This window comes from Colias eurytheme, chromosome 30 (assembly GCF_061535395.1).
Source record: "Colias eurytheme isolate Ceu_HAF_F1 chromosome 30, ilColEury1 Martin Lab GWU primary, whole genome shotgun sequence".
Classification (NCBI taxonomy): Eukaryota; Metazoa; Arthropoda; class Insecta; order Lepidoptera; family Pieridae; genus Colias; species Colias eurytheme.
In genome coordinates, this window is record NC_143009.1 from 2,769,446 (window position 1) to 2,781,424 (window position 11,979).

General features: G+C 33.0%; 1 protein-coding gene across 1 annotated transcript in view; it reads left to right on the forward strand.

Moving 5' to 3' along the window:
* The window catches only part of Nf1 (neurofibromin 1), a 69,181-nt gene extending 60,353 nt beyond the window's left edge, over positions 1–8,828 (forward strand). The window contains exons 59-67 of the mRNA XM_090118437.1: positions 1,072–1,152; positions 1,525–1,620; positions 2,950–3,073; positions 3,405–3,480; positions 3,581–3,668; positions 4,805–4,903; positions 6,397–6,526; positions 7,765–7,823; positions 8,296–8,828. Coding sequence (XP_089974563.1) covers positions 1,072–1,152; positions 1,525–1,620; positions 2,950–3,073; positions 3,405–3,480; positions 3,581–3,668; positions 4,805–4,903; positions 6,397–6,526; positions 7,765–7,811 — 741 coding nt within the window. The 3' untranslated portion in view covers positions 7,812–7,823; positions 8,296–8,828. The remainder of the gene's footprint in view (positions 1–1,071; positions 1,153–1,524; positions 1,621–2,949; positions 3,074–3,404; positions 3,481–3,580; positions 3,669–4,804; positions 4,904–6,396; positions 6,527–7,764; positions 7,824–8,295) is intronic.
* Positions 8,829–11,979: the final 3,151 nt, after the last annotated feature.

An 11,979-nucleotide genomic window follows, 5' to 3' on the forward strand; every position in this document is an offset into this window, starting at 1 on the left:
TTGTGATATCCAAAAAGGTATTCAGCATTGTTTTAGAGAGAGAAGGAATTGTAATGTATTCTGACAAAATTGGTATTTATTAATCAGAAATATGTGGAAATAGTATTGGTTAAATTTCGAATATTATTAAGGATGAATTTGGATTTTGATCGCATAAAAAGTAAAAAAATACATATTGAAAAAATGTGAAAGTGAAATATACAAAAATATGTGGAATTTTAACCGAATTAAAATACCGATATGGTAAATTGTTTTATTTGAAATTAATTTTGACTGTATAAACTGTATAAATTATAATTTTAAATCACTATTCAGTCCTCTATTATTAAATGGCGACGAAAAAATACCCTAATTTAGAATTGTAGTATATTAGGATTTCCAATTTAGCACTTAGGTCCCACCCTAACACCTAATGTTTAAACACTAGCTTATACCCTCAAAAAATAAAAATCACAATAATGCAATGACCCGCTTCAAACCTTTTATTATTAATATTATGACCTAAATAAACGCTTTTTACCCTTATAAAAAAACCTAAGCTTATAAAATACCTTTGCCCTTTACATTTTTCTTATTTATAGAATATAAAAGAACATTTTTAAAGGTCGGAATTCATCGTCTAATCATTGTAAGTAACAAATTTGATATAGCCTATGTAGAAAGTAAAATGAAACACCAAAAAAACTTATATCGAATCCACATACATATATATTTTTTCTAATAAAAAATAATCTTTAGAACATAGTGCTATTACACTTTCCAAAACAAAAGGAAGAGACCGTCTGAATATTTAGTAAACAAAGATCTTTTTACGATTTTAATTTACTCGACTTGGATTTGTATCTATTATGTATTATTTTGTACATATAAGTATAGTATTACATTTCCTATACATCTTTATGGTTATTACAAAATACGAGAACTTATTATAACAAAAATAATAAAACACGTATAAGTAAACAAAATACACTACTATTTATTATCCCTAACTTAAACACCAATAAATAAACACTCAAACACTGACCAAAAACAAATTATTTACCCACATTAAAAGCCATTTTCACAATATAGGACAGTGAAGGCAGAGCGCACAGCGTTCAACATGGCTCTACGGGTGACGCGGCCAGAGAACATACAGACGACACCACTGATGTGAGTATTGAGTGTGTGTATGGTAGGGATATACTCAAACTTGGATTTTCGATTTTTGTTTAAAATCTTATTAACAACTAGACTCACAATCCTATTAAATGTCGACAAAAATGAGTTGTATAAAGCATTAATTGAAATTAACACCTTATTTCATGGCAGTAATGTTCAAAGTCTATTGTATCGCTCATTAGAAAACTCTGCCTTATACACAAAGGCAGAGTTTTGTTTATTGAGTTACTGTTTATTTATAAATCTAGAAAAATATTCATGTATACCTTTTCATGGAAAGGAATCATCAAATCTATTCATTATTTCGTCAAATTTCATTGAAATTTTTAGACCGCTAATGATGAAGTTTCTTCTATAAAACAGGTGGATGAAGATGGCCGTGATTCTCAAGGCAGTATCGATGAGACTGAACGACCAGCCTCTACTAAATCTGGTGATAGCTTTCCAGCTGATGATAAGGTTTGTGAAATCCTTACTTACTCATTATTTTTATTAATATTATAATTCGAAAGTTACTCTGTCCGTCAGTCTGTCTGTTTCCTTAGCGTTTGTATTTTTGTTTATCACGACACAACGGCGCAATTATTTTATTCAGATGATGATTTATAGCCGTATTATATTTTATACTGTGGTCACACCCCGGACACTCCATACAAAATTATCGTTTTGACAGTCACACGGTAGAGACTGCAAATGTGTGTGTTAACGCTTTATGGTTGGCACATTTTTGACTAGCGTAAAAAAAATTCGCGTTTTTCTGATGAAATACATCCGTAAACAGCACAGTATCTAACCATTTTCTACGAAAAACGATAATCACAAATCCAAAATAATAAAATTACTTTAAGTCAATTTGATTAATGTTGTCAATCTTCGTTACGTATCGTCCTTGCAGAAAAATGCGGGCCATTTATAGCCTGATCGTGCGGGGTGAGGTAAATGTTTAATTTTGGCGGGAGGCGGAGTGTCCGTTCTGTAGCGTTTAGCTACTATTATGTATTCTGTGCTGTGGTGGAAAATTTCACGGGTCAAGAAGATCATTTTCACGAGATTTTCCTTCAAGTTACAATATGGGGGTCTTCAAGCGTAGAGTGAACAGGTACCTTCTAGGGAAGCGCGTTCCATCTTAGACCACATCTCAGCTTAACATCAGGCGAGATTGTGGTCAAGAGCTTCCTTAATACCAATAAAAAAAAAAACAAATACGCGAGCGATGCTACAAACTAAATAGAAGGAAGAAATAACTCAAACTCAAACATTTATTTATTCAATTAGACTTCTTCAAGAAGCACTTTTGAAACGTCATTACATATTTTTAACATTTACCACCGATTCGGAAAGCAGTAGCAGTATGGAGAAGAACCGGCAAGAAACTCCATAGTTGCTCTAAAGTTGTAAATAAAGATAGCATTGCAAACACAGAATACAATACACACTACTAAAAATTATCAAATAATAAGGAATTATGTAATTATTATTTTAATATGCGGTTGCGTGCGCCAAAGAAACATTTTTGCATTTATAACATTACTAAGCATTTATAATCGGACAAAATATACTTTTAAGCACCTCTCAATTCTTCATTTTTAAGCTATTGCACAGCTTCTATCGCGGGCCTTGAGCGCGGGGACTGAATCGAGAAATTCCGTAACGAAAAAACCTCACGCTCCCCACTCCGACGGGTTCTTGAAGGCATAGCATGCAATAGCTTTACCGCGGCAGTCCCCGAGTGACACACGTCTTTATTATTTTATTCAAAAATGTTTAAAATGAAATCTTTATTTACAGCAATCATCGTCAGAGAAGAACGGTACAGATTGCAACAGTCTATTAGACCCGGCTGTACTCTCTGATTTCACGACACAAGCGTTAGTGCTCACAGTTTTAGCCACTTTGGTTAAATATACTTCGGGTAAGTGAAAATTATTAATGTAGGTACATTAATATATTACTTTTGATTTTTTTATATCAAAAATGCAATATCCATACTAATATTATAAATGCGAAAGTAACTCTGTCTGCCTGTCTGTTACTCAATCACGTCTTAACTACTGAACCAATTTGTATGAAATTTGGTATAGAGATATTTTGATACCCGAGAAAGGACATAGGTTTTATCCCGGAAATCCTACGGGAACGGGTTTTTCTTTGAAAACGCGGGCGAAGCCGCGGGCGGAAAGCTAGTTTAGATATAAATTTAGATAAATTTAGATATAGATAACTTCAACATTTTATTATTTCAGATGAAGATGAAATTAGAGTGCTCTACCAATACCTAGCTGAAGGGTCGGTTGTGTTTCCAAAAGTGTTCCCTGTTATGTAAGTTTTATCTTAATAATAAGTTAAATTAAATTTAAAATGATATTTTTTAGGCTAAATACATACGTGAAATAAAAATATTTTTATTTTGTTTTTACAGTCACAGCCTCCTGGACATGAAGATAAATCACATCTTGATGCATTGCAGCGATCAAATTATATTAAGTGCTGTACAATGTATTATACAGGTAAGATAAATTAAGGTAATTTGGAAAATCCAAAAGTGCACGCCTCATAATTTTTTTTAAATAAATATTTATTAATTATTATTTTTGTTTATTTAATAACAATTAAACCACATCGAATCAGACCCTGAAAAATGAAAGGGTTCTATTCCTGAGCATACTCAAGCGTAAGAGAAAAAAAAAGACTCGATTAGTAAAGTATTTCGGTCGCTATCGTGTTAACAAGAAAAAGGATCCGCACATACAGACACACGGACGTCCAAGACAGAACTTTTTTAAACTGTTTTCTAACTAGTTTAAATAACAAAAATGACATCAAAAATATCATGAACGTTAAAAATAGTGTTTTTTCTTAATATGTGTGTGTATGTATTATCTTACAAGTGCAATGTATGATACATAAAGACGTTTTAAGTTTGAAAAATCAGATGTTTTGCGCGAAGTGACAGTAGTACCCACCTCAACGCTTCGCTTATAAGTTAAGCTAAAACCTCTAATGATGAAGAAAAAAAATAATGTCTCGGTCTGGCAGGACACAGAAGGCTGATCACCTACTTGTCCCTAAAGAAAATCGATCAGTGAAACAGATGTACAATGCATCTGCCCCCTTACCCCACTTGGGGACACGGGACTTCACTTTAATGATGAATAGATAAATCTTTTTTCGATCATGCCACAATATTATCTATAATTTTTTTTGAAGTGAGACTTCTTTAGGCGCGTTGAGAGTAAAATTTCAAGGTCGTGTCATGGCAATACCGTCACGTACATAAAAAATACTTGTACTTGACTGTATGTGAGTGAATGTGTTTTTATTTAGGGCCGATTTTTCAATGCTTGGATAAAACTTATCCGTCCAATAAAGTATTACACGATAATATTAAAATGTCACGTAAACTGGCAAATACGGGCAATTAGAATACGTTTTTAAAATGGTAGTTTTATACATTATTCGACGAATAAGTTTCAACCAAGGATTGAAAAATCAGCCCTTAAATAACTTAAATTTTAACTTAACTTTGCTTATATGTGTGGTTTTGTATTGTTTTTTTTCTCAAAGATAAAAATAAAGTCATAATATTAATAATTTTATCAACAAATAACTTATTTTTCCGTTGTTTTTTATTCGTTTATTTCAGAATATGATAGCGTCAGAGGATGCGAGTCAACAACAGTTGCATTACATGCAAAGTTGTGGTTTCGGCGGACTGTGGCGGTTCGCTGGACCATTTACTAAGGTAATCTATACTAATATTATAAAGCTGAAGAGTTTGTTTGTTTGAATGCGCTAATCTCGGGAACAATCGGTCCGATTTGAAAAATTCTTTCGGTGTTAGATAGCTCATTCATCGAGGAATGCTATAGGCTATATATCATCTCGCTAAGACCAATAGGAGCAGAGTAAAACCGCGGAACACAGCTACTTTGTTATATATTTTGTGTATATATTCTTGTTATTATGGTAACTAGCAAACCATAGTTTTATAAAGAACTAAAAACTGTAGTAAGCTCGAATATTTTTAATGTAAAATTTGCAAGTCAATAACTACAAGCGTTTGATTTCGTTAACCGTATCATTTTTGTTTCTATACTTGAAGTTTACGGAATACTGTGAAATATTATTTGTGTTATTAAGTTACTCCTGAAGGTTTACAAGCAATTTATAGACGTAAGGACAGTTTGTGATCATGTATAGTCATGTTTTACAATTTATAAGAAGTCGTGTATCTTACGGTGTCCCCCAGGGAAGTATCTTCGGGCCGTTGTTAATCTTATTGTGTAATAATAACTTACTAAAAAAATATTAGCTCGTGGTTCTTTTTGTTGACTATAAAACATTTTACATTAGAGGTGATTATTGCAACTCGTTAAAAAGTGAATAATATAAATATAAATTTATAATGAATAGAAAAAAATCGATCACGAGGCGGGACTCGAACCCGCATCATTTCGCGCCATTCCGGGGCGGATGCCTGACCAACTCAGCCACTCGTGACCCGCCAGAGCGATCGAATTTATTCTATTCTTTCAGTTTTATGTGTCTAAGGGACACACCGCCTCGTGATCGAATTTTTTCTTTTCTTTATAAATTTATATTTATAAGGCATTTCAATGCCATATTAAAACCAAAAATATCAATTTCAAGTGAATAATATAGTTAAAAACAGCTTAAAAAACACGTTTAGTATTATTGTATTGTCACTGATCCTCGATAGGTTACAAAGTTTAATTGAAATCAGTCTGCTTAAGGTAGATCAAAATCTTGTCTTATGGGTAGCGTAGGCCGGGTAGAGTGTAGAGAACCTAAATGTCTATGATCGGCCATCATTGTAGATGTTTATTCATAATCGCCGTAATGGCGGCAAACATCGACCATCATTTGTTGGGCCAACGCTGCCCATTGTGATGAGGGCTCATTATAGTGTCGGTTACATACAAACATACAGGCTTATATGACTGACCGGTTGGCTTGGTTGGTAGTGACTCTGTCTTCCAAGCCAGAGGTCGTGGATTCGATTCCCACCCGGGGCAAATATTTGTGTGATGAACATAATTGTTTGCCTGGGTGTTAATTATCTATTTAATAATTTATTTAAAATTATACATGTATGTTTATCAGCCATCTGGTTTCCATAACACAAGCGAAAACTTAGTATGGGATCAGATCATAATTCAAAAATTGTCCTGAAAAATATTTATTTATTTATTTATATTATCGTGTTTGGCACAGAACCAATACACGGCGGAAAGCAGTGAACTATTCGTAAATTGCCTAGAAGCGATGGTGGAAACGTGTCTGCCGGGCTGCGGCCCGCCGCCGCGCCGCCCGCCGCCCGACCCCGACCGGGATGATGCCGCTTGTGAGAGACATACATACATACATACACACCAACATGCATTCAAACATTGACGTACATTGATGTACATACAGAAAATACATACATACTAAAAATACATACAAATTAACATATACAAACACATTCACATTGACGTATACTCACACAAATGGGAAGCCCCCGACCTAGATGATGCCACCTGTGAAAGACACTACTCACGTACTGACGTGTAAACATGCTGACGTGCACACACATACACTGACAACTCATATTTTACTATAACAATACATTTTTGAAAGCATAAAACAATAAATAGGGTCCCGTTGTACCCTTTGGGTACGGAACCCTAAAAATGACATCTCTATTTTAAGGCAGTTATGTCACTTTTATTTAATTCTTGATTTTTCATTGTTTCACATTTAACAACTAGATTCAAAATCACACTTAATATTTGTCCGAAGCGAAACTCTGCCTAATAGCCGCGTCCAGACCGGCTGAGCAGTCTGAGCGCGGCTCGCGAGCCGTGGCTCCAGAGCTATTTGTGAAAAGTTCCGAGCCGCGCTCGCGAGCCAAGGTGAGCCGGTTTGAGCATTCAGTTTATCTCCGTATAAAGATGGAAAACCACGTTTTATTAGCTGCTGCGGCGCTTGTGTTGTCTGGATATATCATAAAAAAAAAGAAAAAAGAAACAAAAAATCTGGATTAAAAAATTGTACCAAAACCGAAACCAATACGGTAACAGTCTGTTAAAGGAACAGGAACTCGCTTGTTTTTATTTAAATGATCTGGATCTTTCGAATCCCATAACATTTTGAAGCTTCCGTAAAGTTGTATTAAGCGAATACTGTCTTCTTTATCCATTTTTGATTCTGGCTCGCGAGCGTCGTTACGTCCGTCCACACCGGGCGAGCAGCTCAGGCTGAGCCGCCTTTGAGCATCGCCAAAAACCGACAACGCATGGCTCGGGGCTGAGCGGCGCTCGGCCGAGCCAACGTGCGCCCGAGGAAGCCCGAGCGCCGTCCACACCGGCCGAATTATTGGCTCGCGAGCGGGACTCGCGAGCCGCGCTCGGTCGGTCTGGACGCGGCTAATGAGCGATACAATAGACTTTGAACATTACTACCACGAAATAAGGTGTCAATTTCAATGAATGTTTTATACAACACCGCTCGGACATTTTAAACAACATTTTAATAGGCGATTGTGAGTCTGGTTGTTTATACTATATGTATACTTAAATTTGTTTTTTGTACAATTTTTAGGTGGCCATCGCCCATCGACGATATATTGCCCTGGTCAGGAACCATAGCATTCAAAGATAGTGAGTATTTAAAATATTTTTTGTCTCGTACATAAAATAAAATATTTCTGTATGAACAAATTTTATATTTTAACCGACTTCAGAAAAAAAGGAGAAGGTTCTCAATTGGTATATTTTTTATCTTAAACTGGTTCTGTTTTAAATATTACATTTGGAAAAGTTATGTGTTGTTGTAAAAATTGTTTGTTGTTCGATGTTTTTTTTGCTTTACTAATGTTATAGACGTGAAGGTTTATGAGGGCGGATGTATGTTCGTTGCTCTGTCAATAAGAAAATTACTGAACGGATTTTGATCATACTTGGTAGTTTTGTGGCTTATGTTGGTACATAACACATAATCTATACTCCATACAAAATAGCCTAGGCCTTTACGTATACGCCTTTTCCCGCGTGTAAAATTTATAAAAATAAAATCCTCTTTTCGATTTTTTTTTTAAATATTGTTATTTTAATAAAATGTTATTTCTTTCAGAGAGACCAATTACAGAATTGTAATTGGATAGCGGAGAAACGTCGCAAGCCTCCGTACAAAATAATATCGAATAGACTTTATTATTTTCTGCCGAAATTCAAATTTCGACGGCAACACAGTCATAAATATTGTAATTGTTGAAAATTCGATCTTATGTCAAGGCGTTAAAGTTCAAATTTGTTTATCAAATGTAAAGGATTAAAAAAGATCAAATTCAATCGTATGTCATGGGTATGAAAGTTCAAAATCGTTTAACAAAATTAAGGGAAAAAATCATTGGTTTTGCACATTGCTAATGTATTTTCCTACTTATTTTGATGATAGTAAAGTTCATTATTGTTTAGCAAATTCTTGTTATTTATAAGTTATGAAAAGTGAAATGAAAATATCTACAGTTACTGGATGTTCGACTTTATTACGTTTGTATTGAAGTTCATTTTTGTATGATTTGACAAAGGTTTTTAAAGGCTATCGGATATTCGACCTTTTTACTATAGTAATAAGGTTTAATTTCTACCAATTTGTTTTATAATTTGCTTATAATAGAAATCATGGTCTTTGTAGTGTATTTTATACTTTAATTGTCTAAGTCAAAGGAGTTATTGCGATTATTTTAATAAAAAAAAATAAGTCGTATAAAAAACATTATTTTCTATGTGTATAAATACACATGTTAAAGTTATGTATGAAAAAGAAGAATATGAAGCTATGTGTTAAATGCCGATACGCGCACAAAATGCATTTTTATATTATTGGGACGCACAAATTTTGATGCTACTCGTAGAAAAGATAGAGTAGATAAATTATTATAATAAATAATAACTCTTCCTGTCTTTATCAAGTGGAGTAATTCAAATTTTAGAGAATTATAGATAACCCATTTTTTTGCTCTTATGAAGTGAAACTGAGAGTAAAACTTTAATGTCGCGTCATGGCAGTACCGTCACGTCATGGAGTAAGGCGACGATTTTGGCATCTTTGAATCTTGCCAGAAAAGTTTCAGTTCTGACGCGTGTGATCGGCACACATTTTGTTTTTTATTTTTTAAGTCGGTAGTAAATTGGTTTTATTTATTGAAAAAAATCGTGCATTTATTTTAAATTTGGCATTATAGATCTTTTTAAGTTTACAACTAAGTTTTGACCGTTTTAAATCGGTTTTTTTTTGTAGATGGTAAGTAGATAAGGTCTAATAGATCTCGCTATTTATTATTAATGCTATTGATGTTTTATGTCGTGTATATTCAATGTTTTTAAAGTTTTTTAATGCTCAGAATAATATAATAAGAGTGTAGCCATTAAGCTTTTTTTAATTGTTTATTTGTTAATAGTCCGGGATACATCGCCCATTTTTGCAAGTGATTACTATCAAGCTAATTTTTCGTGAGTAGCTTTATTTTGATGAGATGCCCAATAATTTCATGTATGAAACTCTCGATTGTGGTAGCTACCAGAGGAAACAAGGATAAAATATTTTGATTTGATGGTTCTCAAATATTAATTACTAACTGAATGTTTTTTTTTTGTTCAATCTCAAGATAATTATCTAAATTATTCGAAAAAATATTTGTCCTACAAAATCTATGGTTTGATCAAAGAGTCCCCCTTTCCAATGTGTATCGATAACGAAGTCATCATAAATGATTACTAACAAGCTGATTTTTTTATTTTCACTTATTTAATACTTATATAATTCAACAGACATATTGTCCTACAAATTGCGTAATAAATATTTGAGAACCGTCAAATAAAAAATTTTTATCCTTGTTACCTCTGTAAGCTACCACAATCGAGAGTTTTGTACATGAAATTATTGGGCATCTCATCAAAATAAAGCTACTCACGAAAAATTAGCTTGATAGTAATCACTTGCAAAAATGGGCGATGTATCCCGGACTATAATGTTGTAGAGAAAAAGGCTTTGAGATATACACACCTTACTTCAAAATATATTGTTAGTGGGTAGATAAATACAATTATGAAGTTTTATTATTTTAACTTTTTTTTACAATTCATAATTATTTTCGTCATACATAACTATACATATTAATTTAAACTGAGCATTAAAAACTAATGTCAATGTCTAAAAATATTAGTGATAAAGGCCTATAGTTGTAATAAATAAATGTTTTATTGTAATGTTATGTGAATGAATGAATAATTGTGAAATATTTACCGTACAAATAGTTTGTGGTACAAAATATTATATTTTATAGTGAAATTTATGTTTTAAGGATGAATAAAAATAATTTAGAACTGCTGTAAGAAATTTTTTATTCATTTACATCAAACGAACATAGAGCTAGAGCAAGAGCAGTCTTTCGTGATCTTTTAGTGTAAACGAAAACTCGTATTCAGTGTTGTTCAGTATTAGAACATTGCATAGAATCTTTTCGAACGCACTGAACAACGAAAGAATGCTCTACGACTGTTTAAACTTAACATTGACATAGTGGGCTTAGAATGAGCATTCGCTTGTTTGATGCAAATGCACCGTTAATCTTTTAATTATTTTTTTGTATTTTTGTTAATTAGGTTTGTATAGAATAAATTTTTGCTGATAAAAGGTTTTGTTAATGAAAAACTATTGGAAAATCGTTATCATCGATTTTTTGTTGAGAGTAATTTCAAGTTCGCGTCATGGCAATCACGTCATGGAGTAAGACGACGATTTTGGTATCTTTGAATCTTTCCAAAGAAGTTTCACTTCTGACACACACGCTCTCTTTTATTTTATCTATGTTTAATTGTAAAATGTTTTTTTCAATAGTTCTGCGTCAATATCTTTCGTTATGTAGGTAGACTAATTTAATGTGTGCTATAATTTTATAAATATAAAGGCGTATTTGAATAAATTCTATTTTTCGTTGGAAATACACAAAAACAGCGTGTTCATTTATCCAATACTACCTATTTATCAAAAAAAAATTTTTATGCTATTGCATAGCTTCTATCGCGGGCTTTGAGCGCGGGGACCGAATCCAGAAATTGCGTAACGAAAAACCTCACGCTCCCCACGGGGACGGGCGCGGAGGTGTGTGGCTTGAAGGCATAGCATTTTTTCTAAGTTTACTTTCACTACAGAAAAAATAATTATCGTACGCCTTTTTTTATTATTTTTTAAAATATTAACTCGAACCAAAATAAAATGTATTTACAGCTTTGTATGTAAAATTAAATATGTATTACTTATACATTTGTAATGTCCTTAATTGTGAAAATATACATAATATTATATACCTACTTTCCAAACGGCGAAGATACAAAATTATTTACATGAGATTTATATTTATTATACCGTATTATTTAACTGTAAGATTTTATTTAAATGTTATAAATGTGAACGTGTAATTTATTGTGAAATAAAAATTTAGATATTGATGCCGTTTTTTTATTTTTCCTTCCACCCCTAATACCTATATTAAACACTATATTTAATACGAGAAAGTATTTAATATGATTTGTATTTTGTAAGTAACAACAACTGATCCGATTAAAATCAACCTATCCTGAATACACACTTTCTAAAAAGTATATATATGTCACGGCTAAAGGTAGGTGAGAACATAAACTTAAGATTAGCCGGCTAAACTTAGGTTTATTTTCGACGAGGTGTTAATGTTAGTTTGTTCTTAGCCGGCTAAACTTAAGTGTAACCGCAGGCCCGTGGCTAAAAATGTCGGGG